Below are 24,729 nucleotides of genomic sequence, written 5' to 3'. Positions count from 1 at the left end.
TTTTTTAACATTCATTCAAGCCTATAGACATCATGGACAGTGTCGAGCTGACACCAGTTGACACCGAGTTTGATTGTGCTTCAGTTGTTGATCCCAACTCGCCGCTGGGTGGCCGAAGGTGTCATCAAATGTAAATTCACACACGTGGGTTTGGTCCAAGTTAAAACCGGAGGAGAGAGTGCAATAACGGACGACGGGACGAGAGGATTCCATGGGTAATACAACGATGTCTCTTTACCGCAACTCCGCGTGGTTTCTGAAAGGAATGACTGAATTCACCAGGTAAGATTTTCTCCGCTATGGTGTTTCTGTCATCATCATCATCATCATCAGCAGCAGCATCATCACATTGATGCTTATATATTTACTCTGGAGAACAGTAGGCAATTGATCACTGGTCTCCTATCTGTTGGGCACATACGCACATATTTGTTATAGTTGATTTTGATATTTCATGGAATCAAATCCCTGGTACAAATGTCACAAGTTACAAACTAAATCGATAAAATTTATACAACTGAATGTTCAAAAATAAATATTTTCTATTCCAGAACAATGTGTATATTTTCTCTCTTTCGTTCTCTCTATCTCATTTCCCTTTCTTTCTCTCTTTCTCTCTGTGCATGTGTGTTCATCATTTGGCAAGATAGTATTAAATTCATCACAGTGAACATTCTGTGAACATCACAGTGGTTCAGGTAGATTCTAGATGTTCACTGGTAAAAAGAAACATCAACAAATGAAACAGATGGAGAACACTGGTTAAGCAGTGTTCCAACCCTGTCTTGATTAATCCTCTAATACTTAATCATTGAGGGTAAAATAACTCAAATGACAGTGGTAAGCAATACAGACATGAATACATATGTATTGTACATATCTGTATTGCTTACCACTGTCATTTGAGTTATTTTACCCTCAATGATTAAGTATTGCATTAGGATAGCAGAACCGATCCAAGATCTGTAGAATAGGGCCTGGGCCATTACTGCTGTGTTGTGTCAAAACCACTAAATGGACAAAACTGTTAAGGAACCGTTGACTTTTTGCCATCATATTACTAATCAATTGGGTCATTAATGCTAACTACAAAGCTTTACAATCTTATTTGGATATCGACCAGCTCAAGTCAATGCCATCATGTGGAACTATTGATAAATGGTTTACAAATAGCATCAGATCACACACTGCCCTTCCTCATTCTGAACAACAAAGCAATCAAATCCAACTGAAGAGGTGTCTTTGTCATTTATTCCCCACTTCCTTTGTTCAATGTTGTGTTTTCTTGCAGAGACCAGTCTCTTTACCCGCCCTGACCCTTGACTCCGCTAGTGTTTACGCTGCATGACACCACCAAACAGAGCATGCATTTAGCCCAAAACAATCCCTAAGTACGGCGCTGCCTTACTCCCTTCATCCCCCATTGGGAACAATGGCTGCCATTGAACCCCTTGACGTGGCACACAGGCTGCTGTAGCTATCACCAGCGGTGGCCTCAGAACCGCCTCCTCTCTCCTTCTCAAATTACCTAAGAGATGATGTGACAGTCTTTCCCTTTGTTAGACCTTTGTCTTGCTCACTGAATATCTGAACTGTTTTGATTTTGTTCCATTTTAGATGCTGTCTCCTCACTCTGACCATATCTGACCCCAGGACATCTATGTGCACTGGCACTGACCTACTTTCTTTTAATCTGTTTTCGATCAATCATTCAATGAATTATTTCAACCACCCTGTGGAATGGAGCAGTGGATGGATAGCCTCCACCTGACTGTTGTCTGTCTATCTGTGTGTGTTGCAGGAGTGCGTTCCTGTCTGCAGCCAAGCACTTTGTGGAAAAGGACCTGGAAGTGTCCATGGCAGGCAGGGTCTTCATGATCACTGGAGCCAACAGTGGCATAGGGAGAGCTACAGCCATGGCCATCGCCAAGAGAGGTATGGTGTGTGTCTGTAGAGTAGAGAGAGAGAGAGCGAGTGTGTGTGTGAGTTAGTGAGTACATGTGTGTCTTTGGAGGAAGAGCATCATCACGTTTCACCGCACTGAATACACCCCTGGTTCAGCCACTCTTGCTCTACTGTTATCCCCCATCCCCTTTCCAGGTGGTACAGTCCACATGGTGTGCAGGAACAAGGACAAAGCAGAGGAGGCCAGGGCTGACATTGTCAAGGAGTCAGGAAATAAAGTGAGTGAGTTTGGGCCTCTCTCTTACCCTCAAAATGTGTGTGTGTGTGGGGGGGGGGGGGGGGGGGGGGGGGGTGTAATCATCATGTAATGTGCCCCTGCTCCCCTCACCTTGTGCTCTGTACCCCTGCAACTAGTGTAATAATCATGTAATTTCAGGAAATTTATGTCCACATTCTGGACCTATCAGAGACACGGAAGGTTTGGGAATTTGCAGAGGCCTTCAAGAGGAAGTACAAAGCCTTGAATTTACTGGTGAGTGCTGAACACGTTTGAATCAAAGTGATAACCATGTAACATATATTTCTACCTCTAGTCATCACCCTGCCTTTTATCATTCTCTCTTTCTATAAATGTACACAGAGTTCTTCCCATGTTTTATATAGCTTTACATGTGTACAGTATTCATAATGTAGGATTATTGATTGACGTGGACAGATAAATAATGCAGGCTGCATCATGAGTGAGAGGGATGTGAACGCTGAGGGGCTGGAGAAGAGCTTTGCCAGTAACGTCATGGGTGAGTCAGTGACAGAGGTTAATGTGAATACTTCAGGCTCATAACCACTTCCGTTCAAAACCCCTTGAAAGAAACACATCTCTCTCCATCTCTAGGTGTGTATATCCTGACCAGGGGACTGATTCCCTTACTGGAGAAGAGTGCAGAGCCCAGAGTGGTGAGTTTGAAACCCACTGGCGGTTTTTCTCATAATGTCATTTGACAACAAACAAAAAAAACATACTTCAGTGTGCTTCCTGTTTATGATTATTTCATGTTTCCTGTCTCCCCTCCCTCCTCAGATCACAGTTTCATCTGGAGGGATGCTGGTCCAGAAGCTGAGGACAGGGAACCTGCAAACAGAAATAGGCCGCTATGACGGGACCATGGTCTACGCACAGCACAAGGTGAGGGGAGCAGGGGCACACGGCACCAGGTGAGGGGGGCAGGGGCACACGGCACCAGGTGAGGGGGGCAGGGGCACACGGCACCAGGTGAGGGGGGCAGGGGCACACGGCACCAGGTGAGGGGGGCAGGGGCACATGGCACCAGGTGAGGGGGGCAGGGGCACACGGCGCCAGGTGAGGGGAGCAGGGGCACACGGCGCCAGGTGAGGGGGGCAGGGGCACACGGCGCCAGGTGAGGGGAGCAGGGGCACACGGCGCCAGGTGAGGGGGGCAGGGGCACACGGCGCCAGGTGAGGGGGGCAGGGGCACACGGCGCCAGGTGAGGGGGGCAGTGGCACACGGCGCCAGGTGAGGGGGGCAGGGGCACACGACGCCAGGTGAGGGGGGGCAGGGGCACACGGCGCCAGGTGAGGGGAGCAGGGGCACACGGCACCAGGTGAGGGGGGCAGGGGCACACGGCGCCAGGTGAGGGGAGCAGGGGCACACGGCACCAGGTGAGGGGAGCAGGGGCACACGGCACCAGGTGAGGGGGGCAGGGGCACACGGCACCAGGTGAGGGGAGTAGGGGCACACGGCACCAGGTGAGGGGGGGCAGGGGTACACAGACATCCATACAAGGTTGGAGACAAATATAGTAAATGCATGATGTGGTGGTCTCTTGCTGGTCTGTGCTTGTCACATCATCTAGGGCTGATTTTATTTGGTCAGAAATGTTACATTTGAGATTTGTGTTTGAACTGATCCCAGTGTGTGTGTGTTTCAGAGGCAACAGGTGGTGATGACAGAGCAGTGGGCCCAAACCCATAGCAACATCCACTTCTCAGTGATGCATCCTGGCTGGGTGGACACACCAGGTACTGTATCAATACACCACAGCTACACAACTACCAGCAGCAAACAGCTTCGGTTCCAAGTATGACAACATTATAAACACATATCCACATTTGGAGATTGACATTTAATATTGAGATTTACAATTTCAATATAGATATCCGATGCCGTTTTAATACAAATCTAATAGTTTTAAAACGTAATACATTCTGATCAACAATTGTTTATTAAAATAAAATGTGTTACTGATGAGTCTCTTTCTGGAGTTGTAGCGGTGGCCAATGCCATGCCTGACTTCCACCAGTCTATGAAGGACAGCCTGAGGACCCCGGAGCAGGGGGCTGATACCGTGGTGTGGTTGGCCATCTCAGAGGCCGCCGCCACCAAGCCCAGCGGAAGCTTCTTCCAGGGTAGGCAGTAAAAGACACAGAACACACTTACCACACAACTTCTCCATTAAACGAAGTATCACAAACAAAAGTAAAGCATGGTCTGAAGCATGGGATTGTCCCCATTTGTTTACCAATTACAGAGAGCGATTTAATATGTGTTGTGTGGTAAAGTATCAGAGGTCATGACCAGAAGAGAGACAAAACTACAGTAAGACAGCAAAGTGAGGTCTAGCGTAGTGTCATGGGTTAAGTGTCAGATCCACGCACTCTCTCTCTCCTCACAACTCGTTCTCAATCTGTGCTTCTGGAGAAAACAAGAGCTCTTTAAAACAGCCAGGCTTCTCGGGTACAGTGGACCTCAGTCAGAATTGGAGAAGAGAGACACCGAAGGAGAGGGAAAGAGAGAAGAATAGAGGGAATGAGGATATTTGGAGCATATGGGAGGGCTTTAGAGAGAGGGAAAGGAGAGAGAAAGAAGATGAGTGCTGTCTGAATGAAATGTTTGTCTGTGTGGGTTTGACTGGGGGCATGAGAAGACTGGAGGTTGGGGATAGCGGGCGGGGGTGGGTTGGGCTGGGTTTCTGGCGTTGGTCCACTGCAGCTGGAGCTCTTGGTACCAGATACTGCCAGAGTACAGTGGAACCCCCCCTCCTCCCTCCCTCTGACACACGCCCTCTTCCTCCATTGTGGCGACCTCAGTAACCTTCCCCAGCACAGCGGGATAGCAAAGAATCACTTCAATAGAGTCACTAACAGACACCCCCTCTCATCTCTGCACCTGCATTTACACAATACATATCAGGGGACAACAACTAGGCCTACATTGTATTGTTTGAACTGCATTTTCTAGATAACTTCATTGACATGGCTATAGGATGGATCAATCACAACGTGAATAGTAAATGCTTCTATTTTAACCAACCAGGTTGTAAAACATATTGTGTTGTGTGTGTCAGATCGGAGGATGGTGTCTGCCCACCTGCCCCTGGCCTGGACCCACAGTTCCCAGTTGGAGCAGCAGAAGTTCATGAGTGTGATGGAGGATCTGGCCAAGACCTTCCAGCCCCACTAAGACCCCCCCCCCCCACCCACCAGTACTATAGATACACTGGAACCAGTGTACTGTATCACAGTATTCTGTGACCCAGTTCAGCAAAGCTAACAGTCTACACATACCTGTCAGGGGGGGAGGAGAGAGGAGGCATCCTACTAGATTTGATTTGCACTACTTTAACAATTTAGATATGTATTGAACCAGAGCACATTTAATATGTAACCTCTACATGGCTTCAAACACTTTATATTTTAAGCTCAACTCCAGCACTGAGGGCTAAAACAGAACAGTGTTTGATGGTGATGATGCTGATTTAGGGTTCCCTGAAAAGGGTTCTTTACCTTGTTGCCTTTGAGCTGCTGATAGGGAAAGCACTTTTCAGTTATTTATACATTTAACCCAACAAACACAGTATGTTGCTTTTCTACCACTTCACACAGTGACTCAATGAAAGCTGTCAATCAGATGGGAATCTGATGTGACCAAAGTCACTTCCTTATTCATCCACAAATCACATCACAGCCTGTTGCTATGGGCCCAGCCTAACAACACGTGGTTGGTTGGTTTACTCTGCTCGTGTTCAAACTAATTTACCAAGTGCTTCTTTAGTATTACAACCTTATGAAGTTGTCTATAAAGCTTGTGTACATAACTGATTAAATGCATGGTGTACATTAACAAAATGACAACATCAGGAGGGCAAACACCAGAGGGATACACTACAAAGCAGGATCAGAGTTAGCCAGCTAACTTTGATTAACAACCAGAAATAACTATTGAAACCTAAACTTTGATATGTGTTTTTGGTTGAGTCAATTAGACCATGCCAATTTCATGCTTATCTTATAAAAACACAAGTTATTTCAGAATATTTTGGCAAGTTAGCTGGCTAAATCATTGATCTTGCTTTGTAGTATAAGCCTTTGGGTGGTTATACTGAGCCCAGGCATGAAGAGACCTCTCACTATCAGCAGGTAGATGGGCCTTTTACCTATTCACACCCAAGAGGTAAGGAAGGAACCACAGCATTACCTGACATGTCCAATACAGCTAAGGTATATTTATTTAATACTATTGATGTTTAAGGGGCACTTAAACAATTTGAGGAAGTGATAAGATAAATATATGCTTAAAGATAAGGCGATAATGTAGGCAGTCATGTATTTTCTGATATCATCCTTGAATAAAATAAAATTCCCTTATGTCTTTTCTGACTGTTACTGTATTGCAGGCGGGAGGCATCCAACACAAGAGTTAGACTTATTAACAGGTCTGAATGGATTTCTTTCTTAAGATTTCATTTCTTTCTTCACCGTGACAGAGTGCCACAGGGAGACTAGGCAGTACTGTCAATATCATCATCATCAAGAGTTTCTCTTTAAAAATACAATTATTAAAGATATACAACAATGGTCGGAAAAACAAGATTATTTACGAGCATTATGACATGATAAAATGACAGAGGTTTTATTTTTTTTATACCTTTATTTAACTAGGCAAGTCAGTTAAGAACAAATTCTTATTTTCAATGATGGCCTAGGAACAGTGGGTTAACTGCCTTGTTCAGGGGCAGAACGACAGATTTGTACCTTGTCAGCTCGGGGGTTTGAACTTGCAACCTTCCGGTTACTAGTCCAACGCTCTAACCACTAGGCTACCCTACCGCCCCTTAAAGAGTAATAGAGAACGTAAACTGTAGAATTCAGAAGAGGCTGGTGGGAGGAGCTATAGGAGGACATGTTCAATGTCATGGCTGAAATGGTATAAATGAAACGGTTTTAAACACATCAAACAAATGGAAACCACGTTTGACTCACTTCCATAAATGCCATGAGCCAGTCCTTCTATAGCTCCTCCCAGTAGTCTCCTCTGCTAGATACGGCTCCAGTTTCAGATATTACAATTTTATACCTGTGTGAAAATGTGGATGGGGTTTAGTCAAATTACATGTATGACCACCATATGATGAAAACAACTAATCTAATCATGTAAAAAGTATATAAATTCTTCTTCATGGGATTGACCCATCAAACAGACTTATACTTCATTACAAACCAACATACCTAGAGAATAGTATTGATCACAAATGTGGTGGGAACATGTGGAGGGAATCACAAATGTTAGCTTCTAAATGTTACTGGCTCTTAGTTACCCCTCATAATGGAATTCATCTAGTTGGGAGCAGAAATCACTGGGACTCCAGTTAGCTGTCCCAAGTATCCTCTATAACGCAGAGGGTTAAGGTTGGGGTCATGTTTACAGAGCACCAGAGATTTATTTTGATCTAACACAATAAATAAAAGCTGAACTTGAGCCTTGATTGTACTGTAGTATAAGTGTCCCCAAGAACACTGCACATCCCTGATGACTGTACTTGACATTTTAGTCATTTAGCAGACGCTCTTATCCAGAGCAACTAGGGTGAAGCGCCTTGCTAAAGGGAACGTCAACCAATTTTTCACCTAATCGACTCGGGGATTCGAACCAGCGACCTTTCAGTTACTGGCACAACACTCTTAACCGCTAGGATACCTGCCGCTTCTATGACCTCACAATGTCCCTCTGACATCAACACCCCTGTATCTCTGTGATGTCACAAAATGTCTTTATGTCAACACCTCTGTGAGATAAACATATCTCCCAAAGCTGTCATCATGTTTCTGACATGACATAGTAAGCATATCTGTGACAGATTTCTCAGTGACATCATCCTGTCTGTGTGAACTCACCACCATCATCCTATAGATGAAGTAAACAACCAGAAACACATTGCTACAAATATAAATATTATACACTAGGTGATCAAACCTGGAATGGGATTACAATTATAAAAAAGTTGGAACTCCCATGTCATGTTCAGTTTTACCTTAAGGCAAGCGTTAGTCTAACCTACCACAAATTAGCCAAATATTTACTAGTTTAAGGACGCCACGTAACTCGAGCCGTAATGAAGCAAATCCCCTGAAATGCAAACTTACAAAAACATTTTTTTTTTTTAAATGCACAGCACATCTGCTCTCTAAATCACATTTAGTGCATTTCAGTGCAGTGGAGAACCTTCTTGGGCTCTGGAAACAAAACAGAGCGGGAGAGTGACATAGAAACTAGAAGCAAGTCGATAGTGTTGAAAGTATTCATGGGTGACGGTTAAGTGAAAAATGCAGCTCTGCTACAGAGCAGAGTGTGTGTGTGTGTACGTGTGAGAAGAGTCGTGAACAGTTTGAAGGTTCAAGAAAGCTTGGGGTGTCCCGCTCTCTTAAGGCCTTAGAGGAAACGCAAGCAGCTTCTAATTTTACCCACAAACTCACAGTGAGAAGAAACAGTGTAAAACATCAGCGTGCACGGTAACTAGTGCTACATTGACTTTTATACAGTACCATTTCAGTACCTAAGTGCCTGTCTAAATAGAGCAAAAGCAGAACAAAAACCTCTTGTTCAAAACATTACACCGTTTTTCATTATACGCAAATTCATCTTAACTTATCGCAAAGGCAATAGAGTATGGGGTCTTGGTTATCAGGACTAGAAGTGATATCTGTACAGAAAATTGACAAGAGGTTTTAGGTGTGTCTGAGGTGAAGTTGGACAATGTCTGGGGGAGAACAGCTGTGCCTACGGCTCGGCAAGGGTTGTCATGCCGACGGCTCGAGCGTCAATCGGGCACGTACAGCCATGCCGGCTAATGACTCTTCCATCTCCTCCTCCGAGACAAACAAGTGAGTTTAAGGCCAACTAGTGAAGAGAGAACAAGAGAGGGGGAAAGAGAAGGACTAGCAAGAAAGAGAAACTGACCTCATGATCATTGAGGGATATACAGAGGTAAGTAACACTGCATCTCATACTGTACACACTATGCATATGCATATATAAAAGCAGTGTCATAATGGTTAGTATTTGCAATATTTCAAATGTAGAAAGTTGAAGTCACCAGCCAATAGGAGAGCCCTGTGTGTCTGTTGGGCAGGGCATTGTGGATGATGGGTGTTAGCAGTCCAATGTTACAGTGCAAGAGGAATGTGACCCACTTTGTCAAAGAAACCTCACAGAAGTCTAACATACGTCAACACAAAACACCAACACTGCTCCTTCCACACATGCGTGTGCACACACACACACATTGTGCTTGGAGCTCCACTGAATGGGTACACACTGGAAGTTAGACCTGAGACACATTTGAGACTTCTGTCGTACAAAACTGACACCAAATCATTGAAGGGTTACCAACACCAGTACCCATCCATTTACACAGCACACACGTATCTTCATCCAAACGGGACGTGAGAGAACAGAAGCAGCCAGACAGAGAAGAGGAGCCAGAAGGATGAGACAGAGAAGTTGTCATTGCAACAGAGGTCCCAAGGACAGAGACACCTGTCAGTAGTGCCGAGGACAGAGTTTGGGGGCCGATCGGGTGCAGAGGTTAATCAACGTGGGGAAAAGCCTGTTGCTATGCTACATCCAACCACTTGCGTCATGTCCCATATCTGTCGAAAGAAAGAGCCAATCAGAGAGTCAGTAAAGTCAGATGTATGAATATTGAAAGATTACATTAATACGCAAAGAAAGTGGATATGCATGGATGCACATCCCAATGGTGAAATGTAAACAACCGACACCTTGTAATGTTTGGAGACAAGGCAGAGCTAATGTAGTTAGCAATCTCTTCTACACTATTTTGCTAACTGTAAATCATTTTAGCTGGCTAGCTAATAGTCTTGGCTAACTTTGGGGCGAAATAATTCACTTACTTACTGTTAACTAGCCACTGTAAATCTCTTCACTAATAAAAGGCGATGCCGTCTACAAAATTGCAAGATGTCTCTATTAATGTTTACTTTTTGACATTCTAGAACATTTTCACTTTCCAAGCATATTTAAAAAATGTAATAGTATTGAGTTTAATCCCCAATGATCAGGGACTGTCTATCTGACCACCAGTGAGTGATTGGGCTGATAGTATGTCTGACCTTGATGACACGGTCGCTGCCACAGGTCACCATCAGGCCTCTGGAAGGGTCCATGTCCATAAAGGCTATGTTGTGCTTCCCCTCATGGAACGTTGCTAACGCAGTGCGACTGGAAGATGAGACAACGTGGTACGTGAGGACAACAAGTAGCAATGAATAAGGGGGTTGGATGAAGAAGACAAAAATAAATCTGAGTCACACATTTTTATTATACTCCGTTACAGAATTATTATATTGACAGTACATTTGAGTCAATTAGCTGACACTGTTACCCAGAGCGACTTGGTTAGTTTGTTTTGGCATGTTTTTATTACTCACTCCTCGTCCTTGACGGTGTCGTAGCAGGTGTCACACACGCGCACCTGGAACTCAAAGCCCATCACAGGGTATGTAGTGCGCTTGGAACTACACTTCCCACACACCGCCTTGCCACACTTCCTGCAGTGGTGCTGAACCAGGAAACACGAGGGTTAGCCAAGGGTCAAAGAATATGGACTGATCACTCCTAGTTCCTGTATTTCTACCATTAGTATTATACAGTCAATTCTTACAACAGTAATGGCTATGTAGTCTAGTCTCTATATAAGGCTCTGGGCTATACCAGAGGCTGCCTGCTCTCTCACCTGCCGAAGACCAATCGTCTTTGAGTCCCACATCTGTTTGACATTCCAGAAGAAAGGCTGCTCACACTTCTGACACGAGTCACTGTCCAACCACTGAGGAGCCTGTAGAGAGTCAAGCAGGAACAGAGAGAGAGAGCTTGAACTTTCAACACCAGAGGGCAGTAGGGAGTTGGTGATGCTCCGTAACCAAGGAGATTGGGAGTTCAGCAGCCTCTAAGGCAGAGTTGGGTAACCTACGGCATGTTTTTTGTTCTATTTTGGGGCCTGAAAGTTTGCCCACCCTTACTCTAAGGAGAGTAGAAGGTGAAGAGGTATTGAGATGTATTCCTGGCTCCTGACATACTGTACCTACCTCTTCTCTGGGAGTGTCCATGTTCCACACTGTAACACCTCCATCTGCAGAACAGGACACCAGCTGTCTGGTCAGCTGCAGGTAGCGCACCGCCTGCACTCGTTCACTGGAGACGGGGAGGAGAGGGGAAGAGAGAGAAGGAATAACATAGAAAATATTCAGAGTGATCTTCCAAAGAATCCCAGACAGCTGACTTGTTTACTGTATTAACATAATGACATAACTTAAGGAGGAACTCCACTGACTTGGTCTGATAGCTACGCCATCTGAGGAGTCCACAGAATGTAAAACAATACGTGGTGAACAGCTCCCTGTGACAGCTGGTGCTAACCTACAGAGCCCTGCTACTGACAAGCATATGAACTGGATGACACACTCCCTCCCTCTTACTGGTGGCCCTGGAGCAGTAGTGTTCGTCCCTTGCGGCCCCCGATGTCCCACATGATGACACTGTGGTCCGACGCTCCTGAGAACAAAAGCCTCTGAACAGGATCCCACCACAGAGCTCCAATACTACCTGAGAAATGGGGGGGTGACAAAAGGACAATAGGAAGTGAGAAATGGGGCTCCAGACTCCAGCCCCCAAGTCATACTGTTCTCTCTGCTACTGCACAGCAAGCGGTACCTACGCACCATGTCTGGAACCAACAGGGCCCAGAACATCCCCGCCATAAGACTGCTAAATAGTTACTCCGGGTAGCTATTGGTTATCTGCATTTACCCTTTTTTCACTCTTTTGAGTCACATACACTACTGCTATGTAAAGGATAATCAACGAGGGGCTATGCGTTCAATGGAAAGTAATGAACGACATGGAATGTGTGTTCCACGATGCAGAGTAGAACTGACCTTCCGCAGAGTTGCATTAGTTACCGTTGAACACATAGCCCCTCGTTGATTATTCGGGCTCAAAACATAGAACATGTCAAAATGAACTATAGCGATTGAATTCTACCGTGAGTTATACGGAAATAATGCATGCTCTAGAATGCCCTTCAAGCCAATCCGAAATGAGTATTCAACAACGCCATGGTATGTTTATTATAAACTGGATGGTTTGAGCCTAAATGCTGATTGTCCGAGATCCATGGTATATCAGACCGTATACCACAGGTAAGATAAAACATTTATTTTTTCTGTTCTAATTACATTGGTAACCAGTTTATAATAGCAGTAAGGCACCTCGTGGGTTTGTGGTATATGGCCAATATACCACGACTAAGGCCTGTATACAGGCACTCCGCACTGCGTCATGCATAAGAACAGCCTTTAGCTGTGGTATATTGTTCATATACCACACCCCCTCGGGACTTACTGCTTAATTATCTATCCTGTTGCCTTGTCACTTTATCCATACCTATATGTACAGTGCCCTTCACTAATACTGGCACCCTTGGTAAATATGAGCAAAACGGGCTGTGAAAAAAATTATTTTATTCTAAATATTCACAAAAATCTAAGCTTTAAAGTAAAATATCAGAAAATGGCACCCCTTCATTCAATACTTTGTGCAACCTCCCTTTGCCAAGATAACTCTGAGTCTTCTCCTATAATAATGCATAATGAGGTTGGAGAACACATGGCAAGGGATCGCAGAACATTCCTCCATACAGAATATCTCCAGATCCCGAGGTCCACGCTTGTGGACTCTCCTCTTCAGCTCATCACACAGGTTTTCTATGGGGTTTAGGTCAGGGGACTGGGATGGCCATGGCAAAACCTTTATTCTGTGGTCAGTTAACCATTTTTGTGTTTATTTTGAGGAGTGCTTTGGATCATAGTCCTGCTGGATGTTCCAACCACGGCCCAGTTTAAGCTTCCTAGCAGAGGCAGTGAGGTTTGATTTAAAGAAAAACAGCTCCACAAAGATCCACCACCATACTTCACAGTGGGGATGAAGTACTTTTCTGCATGGCTATCTTTCTATCTACGCCAAACCCACCTCTGGTGTTTGTTTCCAAAAAGCTCTATTGTGGTCTAATCTGACAATATAACCCAGTCCCATTGAAAGATCCAGTAACATTTGGCAAACTGTAGGCGCTGGAGTTTGATGACAGCAAGAGCTTTTTTATGGCAACCCCCCCAAACAACTTGTGGTTATGTAGGTGGCATCTGATTGTGGTTTTGGAGACTTTCTGACCCAAACACCCAACTAACATCTGCAGTTCTTTAGCTGTGATCCTTGGAGATTTTTTGGCCACTTGAACCATCCTCCTCGCTGTGGTTGGGGTCAATATAGACACACGTTCTCTTCCAGGCCGATTGTTAACATCTCCTGTTGCTTTAAACTTCTTAAATTATTGCCGATACTGGAAATGGGCATTTTCAACCGTTGAGCTATTTTGTGCAGCTCAACAACATTTTGTCGCACATCATTACTGTATTCTCGGGTCTTTCCCATAGTGATGGATGACTATTGGATCTTGGCCTGTGTGACACCTCATATTTATACCCCAGTGAAACAGGAAGTCATGACTTACCACTTAAGTGTTCCTAATCACTCAGGTTAACTTAAAATAACGTCAAATATGAATGGGAAGATACTTCAGTTAGATTTTACACAATCATTTCTAGTGGTGCCAATAATTGTAGCACACATTAAATATTTATTTCACATGCATTTTTTTCCAATCATTTTACTACAATTAAAAGGTTTGATTTTTGTGAATATATTTAATAAAAGACCAAGAGGATAAACGGCAGACATTTTTTTCACAGCCAGTTTCGCTTATATTTACCAAGGGTGCCAATATTAGTGGAGGGCACTGTGTGACCAAAAGTATGTGGACATCTGCTCCTCAAACATCTCATTCCAAAATCATGGGCATTAATATGGAGTTGGTCCCCCCTTTGCTGCTATAACAACCTCCACTCTTCTGGGAAGGCTTTCCACTAGATGTTGGAACATTGCTTCATTTAGCCACAAGAGCATTAGTGAGGTTGGGCACTGATTTGAGCGATTAAGTCTGGCTCGCAATCGGCATTCCAATTAATCCCAAAGGTGTTCGATGGGGTTAAAGTCAGGGCTCTGGGCAGGCCAGTCAAGTTCATCCACCATTTCTGTATGGATCTTGCTTTGTGCACAGGGGCATTGTCATGCTGAAACAGGACAGGGCCTTCCCAAACTGTTGCAAGAATCATCTAGAACAGGGCTGCCCAACCCTCTTCCTGGAGATCTACTCTCCTGTAACTTTTCAGTCCAACCCTAATTTAGCATATCTGATTCAGCTTGTTAAGGTCTTGTTAAGCAGCTAATTAGTAGAATCAGGTGTGTTAAATTAGGGTTGGACTGAAAACCAACAGGACAGTAGAGCTCCAGGAAAACGGTTGGGCAGCCCTGATCTAGAATGTCACTGATGCTGTAGTATTAAGGATTTCCCTTCACTGGAACTAAGGGGCCTAGCCCGAAACATTAAAAACAGCCCCAGACCATTATACCTCCATCAAACTTTACAGTTGGCACTATGCATTGAGGCAAGTAGCGTTCTCCTGGCATTCGCCAAACCCAGATTCATCCATTGGAATGCCAGATGACATCACTCCAAAGAACACATTTCCACTGCTCCAGAGTCCAATGGCGACGAACTTTACACTACTCAGGCACTGCGCATGGTGATCTTAGGCTTGTGTGCGGCTGCTCGGCCATGAAAACCAATTTCTTGAAGCTCCTGACAAACAGTTATTGTGCTGACGTTGCTTCCAGAGACAGTTCTAAACTCGGTAGGGAGTGTTGCAACAGAAGACAGATGATTTTTACGTGCTACGCGCTTCAGCACTTGGCGGTCCTGTTCTGTGAGAATGTGTGGCCTACCACTTCGAGGCTGAGCCGTTGCTGCTCATAGACATTTCCACTTCACAATAACAGCACTTACAGTTGATCAGGGAAGCTCTAGCAGGACAGAAAGTTCACAAACTGACTTGTTGGAAAGGTGGTATCCTATGACGGTGCCACGTTGAAAGTCACTGACCTCTTCAGTAAGGCCATTCTACTGCCAGTGTTTGTCTATGGAGATCGCATGGCTGTGTGCTCGATTTTATACACCTGTCAGCAAAGGGTGTGGCTGAAATAGCCAAATCCACTAATTTGAAGTGGTGTCCACATACACAATATATACAAAAGTATCTACCTCAATTACCTCGTACTCCCGAACATCGGCTCGGTACCCCGTGTATAAAGCCAAGTTATCTTTTACCTGTTGTGTTATTATTTTTCTATTATTTCTCTTTTTTCTCTCTGCATTGTTGGGAAGGGCCCATAGGTAAGTATTTCACTGTTAGTCTACACTTGTTGTTCACGAAGCACGTGACACATAGAATTGTATTGGATTTTAGAAGGTTGGGGTGAATCACAGGGAAATGATTAGAGAAACCACAGGCAACCAGAGGGAGAGAAAATCACAGCACTGCAAAACTGTTACCACACTGCATGACGGTACAGTATAGCGCCATACAATCTGCTACCAACATTTCCTCTTTTTAAAATGATTGCCAGTTGGCATTTGAGCAGTTTGCAGTGACCGTTTCCATATTGTGCATAGGCAGATGTACAGTATACGTGGGTCCATGTGTGTGTAGCACAGGGGGCTGCTGAGGGGAGGACGGCTCATAATAATGGCTGGAACAGAGCGAGTGGAATGGCATCAAACACCTGGAAACCATGGAAACCTTGTGTTTGATACCAATCCACTAATCCCGCGCCAGTCAGTCCTCCCCAATTAAGGTGCCACCAACCTCCTGTGATGTATAGGTTTACCTTCGTGGCCCTTCAGTGTGGTCACAGTGGAATAGGTCTGTCTCTCCAGTTTCAGGAGGGTGATCTGTCCTGAGTGGTCCCCTATAAAGACATGCTGGGTGTCATGGTCATACCTAGACACGGAGTCAAGGAAGATACAGAGGAAGGGCACATAGGACAGACAGGAAGTGACCTTTTCCCCAAGAAGTAATTCTTATGAATATGAACATCACAATGCAAACGGACACCTGTCCAGCTCTCTCACACACACACACAGAGAGAGAAGGATACTGTAGACAGGAGGCCCAGGAGTCGAAGTAGTGGCGCCCCAGCATACTGCCGCTCTGGGTGCACATCCAGCTCACACTCTTGTCGTGTCCGGTGCTCACCACCCACTCGCTCTCCAGAGAAAACACCATGTCTGACACACGGTTCTGATGGGCTGGACACACACACAAATGGGTTAAATACATACACACACAAATGTTTTAGTCATTCTACATTCAGCTTTCTGCAAAAGGTATGAGCGAGTTAAATTACTATCAACCATTTAATGGAGCTTTTCTGTTCTGGGGTCATTTTCTCTGCTGAAAGAGAACTGCTGGAAACTTCCAGTGACATCTGTTTTTGTTGGCATCTAATGCTTAAAACTCAAGTTTCCGAAAGAAGGGATTTTCCAGTGATGAGAGTAAGGTCCAGGCTGCATGGCTAGGCTGTTAGTCACAGATATCATATTCACTGAGCCTGGGGGAAAGGGACTGTAATAACCTAATAATAATCAGCCAATATGTGGTGATGGATCATCAAGCTATGATTGCTTGGACAATGATTACTTTCTCCTCTTAGACTGTGGGTCTGGGTCTGTGTGTGAGTGTGCGTGCATGCATGTGTTCTAAGCAGCAATGACATCAGCCTCTAATTCATGTTTGAGTCCACAGAGGGACATTTGCCCAGAGGCATGCAGATGATTTCTTATGGGACTGGGCGAGGATGCAGAACACAGCCCAGTAGACACACACATCTAATACACACTAAAGAGAAATTATCACTGAAATAGCAGATCATTGTACCATTACTGAACACTAGAGATCATGTCTAACGTCACCAAAGCTTTTTTGTTGTCATTTGCTTTGTAAAGGCAGGAAACCCCCTCTCAGATCTCACCAGGATACATCTTCACGTGGTTCATCTTGTTGAAATCTTCAGACAGAAGGAATTCCTGTTAAGACCACCAAACAATAATAAAGATCTGCTACCAGTACCACTCTTAATCTATGTAACTTCATACTTGTAGCTTGATTCTCATTCAAAGCAGGGAAACATTGGAAAAAGGGTCCGTGTGAACAAGAATTGTATGTTATGAGTCCAGTCAAACATAGTCAGACTAGCGTTTAAGCATGGGGTCATCTTTAAGGCTTTAGCTCACTCACCACAATGGCCCCGTTGTCCTGCCCTATAAAGATGCGCCTGCTATCGTGGTGGTACGACATACAGGAGCACGGCGCTAGTACAGAGAAGAAAAATATGTACGTATGGCCAATGTTTTGTTTCAGTAGTATACGCTTCAGCATCTACTGGATGTGTCAACTAAAGCCTACTTGTAAATCGGTTGTGGTACTTACAGGAGACCGTGTGGTAGATGCTGGGCCAGTACTGTCCACTGTCTCTCTTCAGCCATACCCGGATAGTTCTGGACATAGGACACAGGAAATGTCATATTCAAACTTCAAGTGCCCCTCTTGGTACCGTTCCTACAGGTGCAGCATGATAGTCTCAAATGTGAATAGGGATTACAGTACTAGAACTTGGGCTACTTGGGAGGAAAAGGTCTGTATAAAAACATCAGTTCATCTATTGCAACAATTTTATAACGCCATGAAATTCTCAAGCCACAAGATCATTGTGACCCGTGACACAAAAGGAGAGTACAGTGCAATTACGACAGTCCAGTCATGAGATGTAAAATAAAGAATACTGAACCAACATCTCATACTATTTGATTCTCCCTTCCTCAAACACTTTCCTCATCTCTTCAACCACAGGGAAAGGTGTCGCTCCAGAGCTTTCAATTGTCTCTATACCTTTTGCTCAGGATATTGCTCCTCAATGTACAATTGACCAAGCATGACCTCCACCTTTTTATTTAACCTTTATTTAACCAGATAGGCCAGTTTAGAACAAGTTCTCATTTACAACTGCGACCTGGCCAAGATAAAGCAAAGCAGTGCGACACAAACAACAGAGTTACACATGGAATAAACAAGCGTACAGTCAATAACACAATAGAAAACATAACGTATATGTACAGTGTGTGCAAATGGCGTGAGGAGGTAAGGCAATAAATAGGCCATAGTAGCGAAGTAATTACAATTTAGCAAATTAACACTGGAGTGATAGATAAGCAGATGGTGATGTGCAAGTAGAAATACTGGTGTGCAAAAGAGCAGAAAAGTAAATAAAACAATATGGGGATGAGGTAGGTAGATTGGGTGGGCTATTTGTAGATGGGCTATGTACAGCTGCAGCTGTTCAGATAGCTGATGCTTAAAGTTAGTGAAGGAAATATAAGTCTCCAGCTTCAGCAATGTTTGCAATTCGTTCCAATCAATGGCATCAGAGAACTGGAAGGAAAGGTGGCCAAAGGAGGTGTTGGTTTTGGGGATGACCAGTGAGATATACCTGCTGGAGTGCGTGCTATGGGTGGGTGTTGCTATGGTGACCAGTGAGCTGAGATAAGACGGAGCTTTACCTAGCATAGACTTATAGATGACCTGGAGCCAGTGGGTCTGGCAACGAACTACAGCATACAGGTCGCAGTGGTGGGTAGTATATGGGGTTTTGGTGACAAAACAGATGGCACTGTGATAGACTGCATCCAATTTGCCGAGTAGAGTGTTGGAGGCTATTTTGTAAATGACGTCGCCGAAATCGAGGATCGGTAGGATAGTCAGTTTTACGAGGGTATATTTGGCAGCATGAGTGAAGGAGGCTTTGTTGCGAAATAGGAAGCCGATTCTAGATTTAATTTTGGATTGGAGATGTTTAAATATGAGCCTAGAAGGAGAGTTTACAGTCTAGCCAGAGACCTAGGTATTTGTAGTTGTTCTAAGTCAGAACCATCCAGAGTAGTGATGCTAATCGGGCAGGCGGGTGCGGGCAGCGAACGGTTGAAAAGCATGCATTTCATTTTACTAGCATTTAAGAGCAGTTGGAGGCCATGGAAGGAAGGTTGTATGGCATTGAAGCTCGTTTGGAGGTTAGTTAAGTGTCCAAAGAAGGGGCCAGATGTATACAGAATGGTGTTGTCTGCGTAGAGGTGGATCAGGGAATCACCCGCAGCAAGAGCGACATCACTAATATATACAGAGAAAAGAGTCAGCCCGAGAATTGAACCCTGTGGTACCCCCATAGAGGCTGCCAGAGGTCAGGACAACAGGCCCTCCGATTTGACACACTGAACTGTCTGAGAAGTAGTTGGTGAACCAGACGAGGTAGTCACTTGAGAAACCAAGGCTGTTGAGTCTGCCGATAAGAATGTGGTGATTGACAAGGTCGAAAGCATTGGCCAGGTCGATGAAGACGGCTGCACAGTACTGTCTTTTATCGATGGCGGTTATGATATCGTTTAGTATCTTGAGCGTGGCTGAGGTGCACCCATGACCAGCTCGAAAACCGGATTGCACAGTGGAGAAGGTACAGTGGGATTCAAAATGGTCAGTGATCTGTTTATTAACATGAATTTGCTCTGTTCTAGGCCTGGTGCCCTAAAGTTGACCAGAAGAGATGGCCACCCGCTCCAGAGAAGTGCCCATGCTACTCACTCCATTTATGTATAACTTTTTGGAGGAAGGTGTTTAGGCTTACATCTCTCTTTTGTGTCTAACTAGAGTGGTTATGGGTCAGGGGGTGACAAAATGGCTCTAAACAAAACCATTTTCAACTGCAATTGGGGTTGGAGGTGGCAGTAACACTTGTCAATTGATTCACAGTGCATACCCCTAATTTAAAGTCTCAAATAATGGTGACCGTTGGGTTGGGTATGTAGTAGTAATATTTTTGACGATATAATCATATCGTTTTGACAATATCACAATATTATTTTTGTGCTAGTTTGCTCTACCAAACCTCCAGTATTGTTCCTTCATAGCTTGTTCTACCTCTTTAAATAGGGAGCCCATTGGTTTTCAGCACTTATTTCCATGACTGATCAAAACTAATTTTCTCATGGCTCTCCTCATCCCTCTGCAGCAGACATATGGTGAACAATATGTTTGGAAAATCGAATCGCAATAAAATCAAAGTATCTAATCGCAATTTTATGCCCTGAGGATATGCATTCCATACCTATTAGCTAGCGAACTTGCTAAATCAATAAAGAAACACTATTTGCTATAGCTAACACCTACGAAAGCTGTAAATTGTTTAGGCAGTTGCCTCTTGGAGCGAAGTTGATTCGTCCCGCAACAAGCCATTGTTTACAGCAATAATGTACATAAACCCGATTGCTGATACTATGTATTGGCCAAAGAGAGGCTTTAAAGCCATCGGTCGGCCATATTGGCACTCCCCAGAAGGAGCATGCCTCCATTGGAATGAATGGCATTCTAGTATTTCATTTGAATGTTTTGGAAAAAAAATGACATGTATTTAAGTGATTTTTGACTCCTTCAAGGTAGGGGTGGTATACAGAAGATAGCCCTATTTGGTAAAAGACCAAATCCATATTATGACAAGAACAGCTCAAATAAGCTAAGAGAAACGACAGTCTGTCATTACTTTAAGACAAGAAGGTCAGTTCATCTGGAAAATGTCAAGATCTTTGAAAGTTTCTTCAAGTGCAGTCGCAAAAACCATGAAGCGCTGATGAAGAAACCGGATCTCATGAGGACCGCCACAGGAAAGGAAGACCCAGAGTTACTTCTGCTGCAGAGGATAAGTTCATTAGAGCTGAATGTGTAGGTGTGTCCAAATATTTGACTAGTACTAAACGCACACACACTTTATTTTGTTTCATTTTTTGCTAGCTTGTCTAACTATCTTAGCTGGCATACCTGCTGGCAAGGGTTGGTAGACTTTAGAAAAGCAAGAAATGAATGACTAAATGTACTGAATAAGGCTCCCATCGCTTTCAATCCTTTACACAGATTTTAGCAGAGATGCCGAGAAGCATATTTATTTTCTTTAAAAAAATAACCACCAGTCAGGAGGATACAGACAGCTCAAGAGCTGGGGGGACAGTAACATTAGTATTATCAAAAAATGATACTTTAAAAAAAAAGAACATGTTTTGTTAAGCTCACATAACACAATTAAACGCAGTATGCATTAAAAGGTATCTGTAATCGAATCAAAGTGGCAAAAACAAAGGTAGCCTTAACGAAATACATTTTGTATAGTTTCCCCCCCCAAAATTTTTTTACAACTGTGGGGGAGTGCCAAGATGGATCACAGTGGCTTCAGTCATCTAGTGTAAATATAAATAATTGGTTTACAGGCTATTTAGGCAGAGGACAGCAAGCTGTTTGGTCAGTTTGATAATAACCTAGCCACGGAACGTGGCGATGTCCTCAAATTATGTAGACAATGCCACGCACATTTACATAGAGACATCCTAAACGTCGCTTGGCTGTCACAAATGTTGAATAAAATTCTATTTAAACTTACTCTGCCAAAGGTCTGTGGTGTTGGTCCCTCAATAGATCGAAATTTTAGACAAAATATCCACCTGAATGTATTATTAAACAGACTTCTGTGTGTGGTAATCAATGTGTTTTGCTCATGACAGAAGGCACAGGCACAAAAGTGAGACAAAAGTAAACACATGTAAACCATGCATACTAACCAAAATCTTGCACATAGAATTAGAATACTAAAATGGACAGTAACCTAATTATGATGGTCCAAAGGTCAATCATGGTTTGCCAGTGCAGTGATAAGAAAGGTGTAAAACAATGAAATGTTAAGAATTGATCTGCACTGTATCCCAGCTAGCAGTGGATCTGGGCCGATTCCGGCTGAGAGTCGGGGCACTCCGCTGAGAGTCAGACTCGGGCGACGTCATGTGGTTTTTGGATTTCTCCCCGAGGAGGATGGCTTCCAATTTTCGACCCATTAATGGAACTTTGAGGGTTTATGACATTGCTATCACAGATAGAACAATGAGACAGATATTTCACCAGATGAATAAATGTGAAGCATCCGGTTGGCGTTTCCACTCACTACCAAATATGGTGATGGAAGGAAGCCCAGTGTCTGACAGTGGGAAAAGATGGAACGAGACGAATTTTGGCCTAGCTGTGTTTTGTAGACTTTACCCTTTGCCAAAGGGTAAAGTCAACAACAAAAAAATGCATTGTTTAGCGTGCAAGGGCGAATCGAGTGTTTACATATGTGCACTTCAGAGTAGGCATTCCCTGACGGAAATATCCAAATAAAGACTAAAACGGGCCAATTGGATTTCACTAGCTCGTACTTGGCTCTGCCCACCTCCTTGCTCGTTCTGTCCACTATGATTAATTTGCTCCCATTGGAAAGACAGGCTCTGGTCAATCGTGGGTTAGTTATACATATCTTTGTAGCTAGCCCCTCTAGTAATTTAATAGGATCTCTATGGTTTTAGCGGTGTTAAAAATCTCAACGTCAGTACCGGTGTTGTAAAAAGTCGACAAAACAATACATTCCTGTGGATATTTTGTCAAATATTTCGAGCAGCTAAAGGACCAACATAACGGACAATCGGCAGAGGAAGTTCAAATAATTTTATTCCACATTCCTGCTTGTAAGAGAACCATTTCCAGAATCAAACACTGTCATGATGTTCCAGACGGTGTATTTAAAAATTCACCGTCTGGTCCCCAGGCAAATGATAACCTAGTAAGTAGGCTAACAATTGTCAGTCAATTGTCTGGATAACAGTTAACTGCTAGCCAACCTACCTGTCCTCGCTAACTGTGATCACTCCGTCCTCTTTCGGTATCAAAACTGCAGCATTGACCGCGTCAGAATGTCCTTCGATCTTATTTAGAAGAACTGGTCTTGAGTTTTGAGGCCTCGAATGAATCTCTGCCGCCATGGCTATGTTTTCTTTTTCTTCCAACTCGACAATCAGTTGACAGCTAAAAGGATGAGTAGGATTAACGTAATCTCTAGAATAGCAGCGCAAAACCGTATTTTTCTTTTACTATAATATTATGGCGGTCCGTAAACAAACGTTAGAGGTAAATACCGCCAACTACTGTACTGGGGTGTGTAGTCAATCACAGTTTACAGATTTAATGAATAAAGAAACAAACAATAAGATAAACTAAATTCTCCTATCTAATCCTGTACCAATAAGAAAATAAAAAGACCCCTACTAACTTCTATCAAACCCTTCCCCATCGCTGTCCAACCTCAATAACCCTACACATTAATCTTTTCCACATACAGGTACTTACAACAATGCATCAACATGCGTGCTTCACTGTTTCATCAACCATACACCATTCGTAAGCTTTCTAACCAGATTTGATAATGAGTTCAATGTATGCTTTTTCTCCTGCCGGGGCGGCAGATAGGCTAGTGGTTAGAGCGTTGGACCAGTAACTGAAAGGTTGCTAGATCGAATCCCTGAGCTGACAAGGTAAAAAATCTGTCATTCTGTCCCTGAACAAGGCAGTTAACCCACTGTACCTATCATACCCACTGTATCGTTGAAAATAAGAATTTGTTCTTAACTGGCCTGCCTAGTTAAATAAAGGTTTAAAAAAAAAATACAAAGATGCAACTGAGCAAACACCACCTCTTCCTTCCTAATCTGACCCTTGACTCTTGGTCCACCAACCTTTCTTTGGAGGGCATATAAACGCCGGCCTTTGGGCTCTGAGTCCCACCTCCTCTGCCACACATCTATCATAATGGCTCTACTCTTTCATTCCCCCCCACTCCCACATGGTCTGGGACCCAACAGAATCTCCCTATCACTCGATTCTTCGTAATAACATGCCTCCAATAGCAGATCATTCTTACTAGATTTGCCAGATGATAAACTATTAAATACAGACAGGGAATCTGAGCATACTGAAATTCTGGCAGGTTGAATGTCCTTCACCCACTGGAGGGCAGCTACTATCGCCAACAGTTCAACAGAGTATACTGACAGTTCATTTGTTAGTTGTCAACATATCACCACATCAAATTAAGGAATGTATTCACCTGCTTCTGTATGACCACATCTGTAAAAAAACAAAAACATCTACCAATGTAATTGTTAACCCCCTATATCACTCACTTCTGACATTTTTTTGTGTGTCTCTACCAAGATTAGATCAATAGCAGGATCCAGAAGGAACCACGGAGGAACACCCCATCACCACAGCAGGGCCAACCACCAACTCCCTCAGACCACACTCATCAGCAAGCTTTTTACTAGGGCGCACCACTCTTTGCTGCTATCACTGTTCTATGGTCACACATAGGGAGATTCTCAATTGGTTTACTCAACTCCTCCGTCCTCTCATCAACTCCTTTTGAAAATGTCAAAGCAAATGTTGAAGGAAATGTGGAAACAGATACGCTTGTATGAAATGAGACTCTTTCTTCACTTCTCCCATCATGCAAATTACATTTACAGTGGTGGAATCCCAAATGAAATGTGTAATGAGGTAAAAAGTAATCTGTATGTGGTAGACATTTTATAGATAAAAGTATAA

General features: G+C 43.7%; 2 protein-coding genes across 2 annotated transcripts; one reads left to right on the top strand and one right to left on the bottom strand.

Annotated features, from left to right (window-relative positions):
• The first annotated feature begins 18 nt into the window (after window positions 1–18).
• Window positions 19–6,572, top strand: dhrs12la (dehydrogenase/reductase 12-like a). Its single transcript, XM_031791083.1, has 10 exons — window positions 19–282; window positions 1,802–1,935; window positions 2,101–2,183; window positions 2,342–2,437; window positions 2,621–2,702; window positions 2,798–2,859; window positions 2,984–3,088; window positions 3,852–3,942; window positions 4,192–4,329; window positions 5,268–6,572. The coding sequence occupies exons 1-10, from the start codon at window positions 212–214 to the stop codon at window positions 5,381–5,383; spliced, it is 978 nt and encodes a 325-aa protein (XP_031646943.1). The 5' UTR covers window positions 19–211; the 3' UTR covers window positions 5,384–6,572.
• Window positions 6,312–23,175, bottom strand: wdfy1 (WD repeat and FYVE domain containing 1). The gene is made up of 12 exons (XM_020503481.2): window positions 22,975–23,175; window positions 17,662–17,729; window positions 17,470–17,543; window positions 17,204–17,258; window positions 16,331–16,481; window positions 16,061–16,173; window positions 11,698–11,824; window positions 11,308–11,413; window positions 10,956–11,057; window positions 10,651–10,781; window positions 10,333–10,441; window positions 6,312–9,849 (listed from the first exon to the last, which is right to left on the bottom strand). Exons 1-12 carry the CDS (start codon window positions 23,109–23,111, stop codon window positions 9,790–9,792), a joined length of 1,233 nt encoding a protein of 410 aa, XP_020359070.1. The 5' UTR covers window positions 23,112–23,175; the 3' UTR covers window positions 6,312–9,789.
• Window positions 23,176–24,729: the final 1,554 nt, after the last annotated feature.

The sequence above is a fragment of the Oncorhynchus kisutch genome, linkage group LG15 (genome assembly GCF_002021735.2).
Source record: "Oncorhynchus kisutch isolate 150728-3 linkage group LG15, Okis_V2, whole genome shotgun sequence".
NCBI lineage: Eukaryota > Metazoa > Chordata > Actinopteri > Salmoniformes > Salmonidae > Oncorhynchus > Oncorhynchus kisutch.
This window is presented reverse-complemented; position numbering and strand designations above follow the sequence as displayed.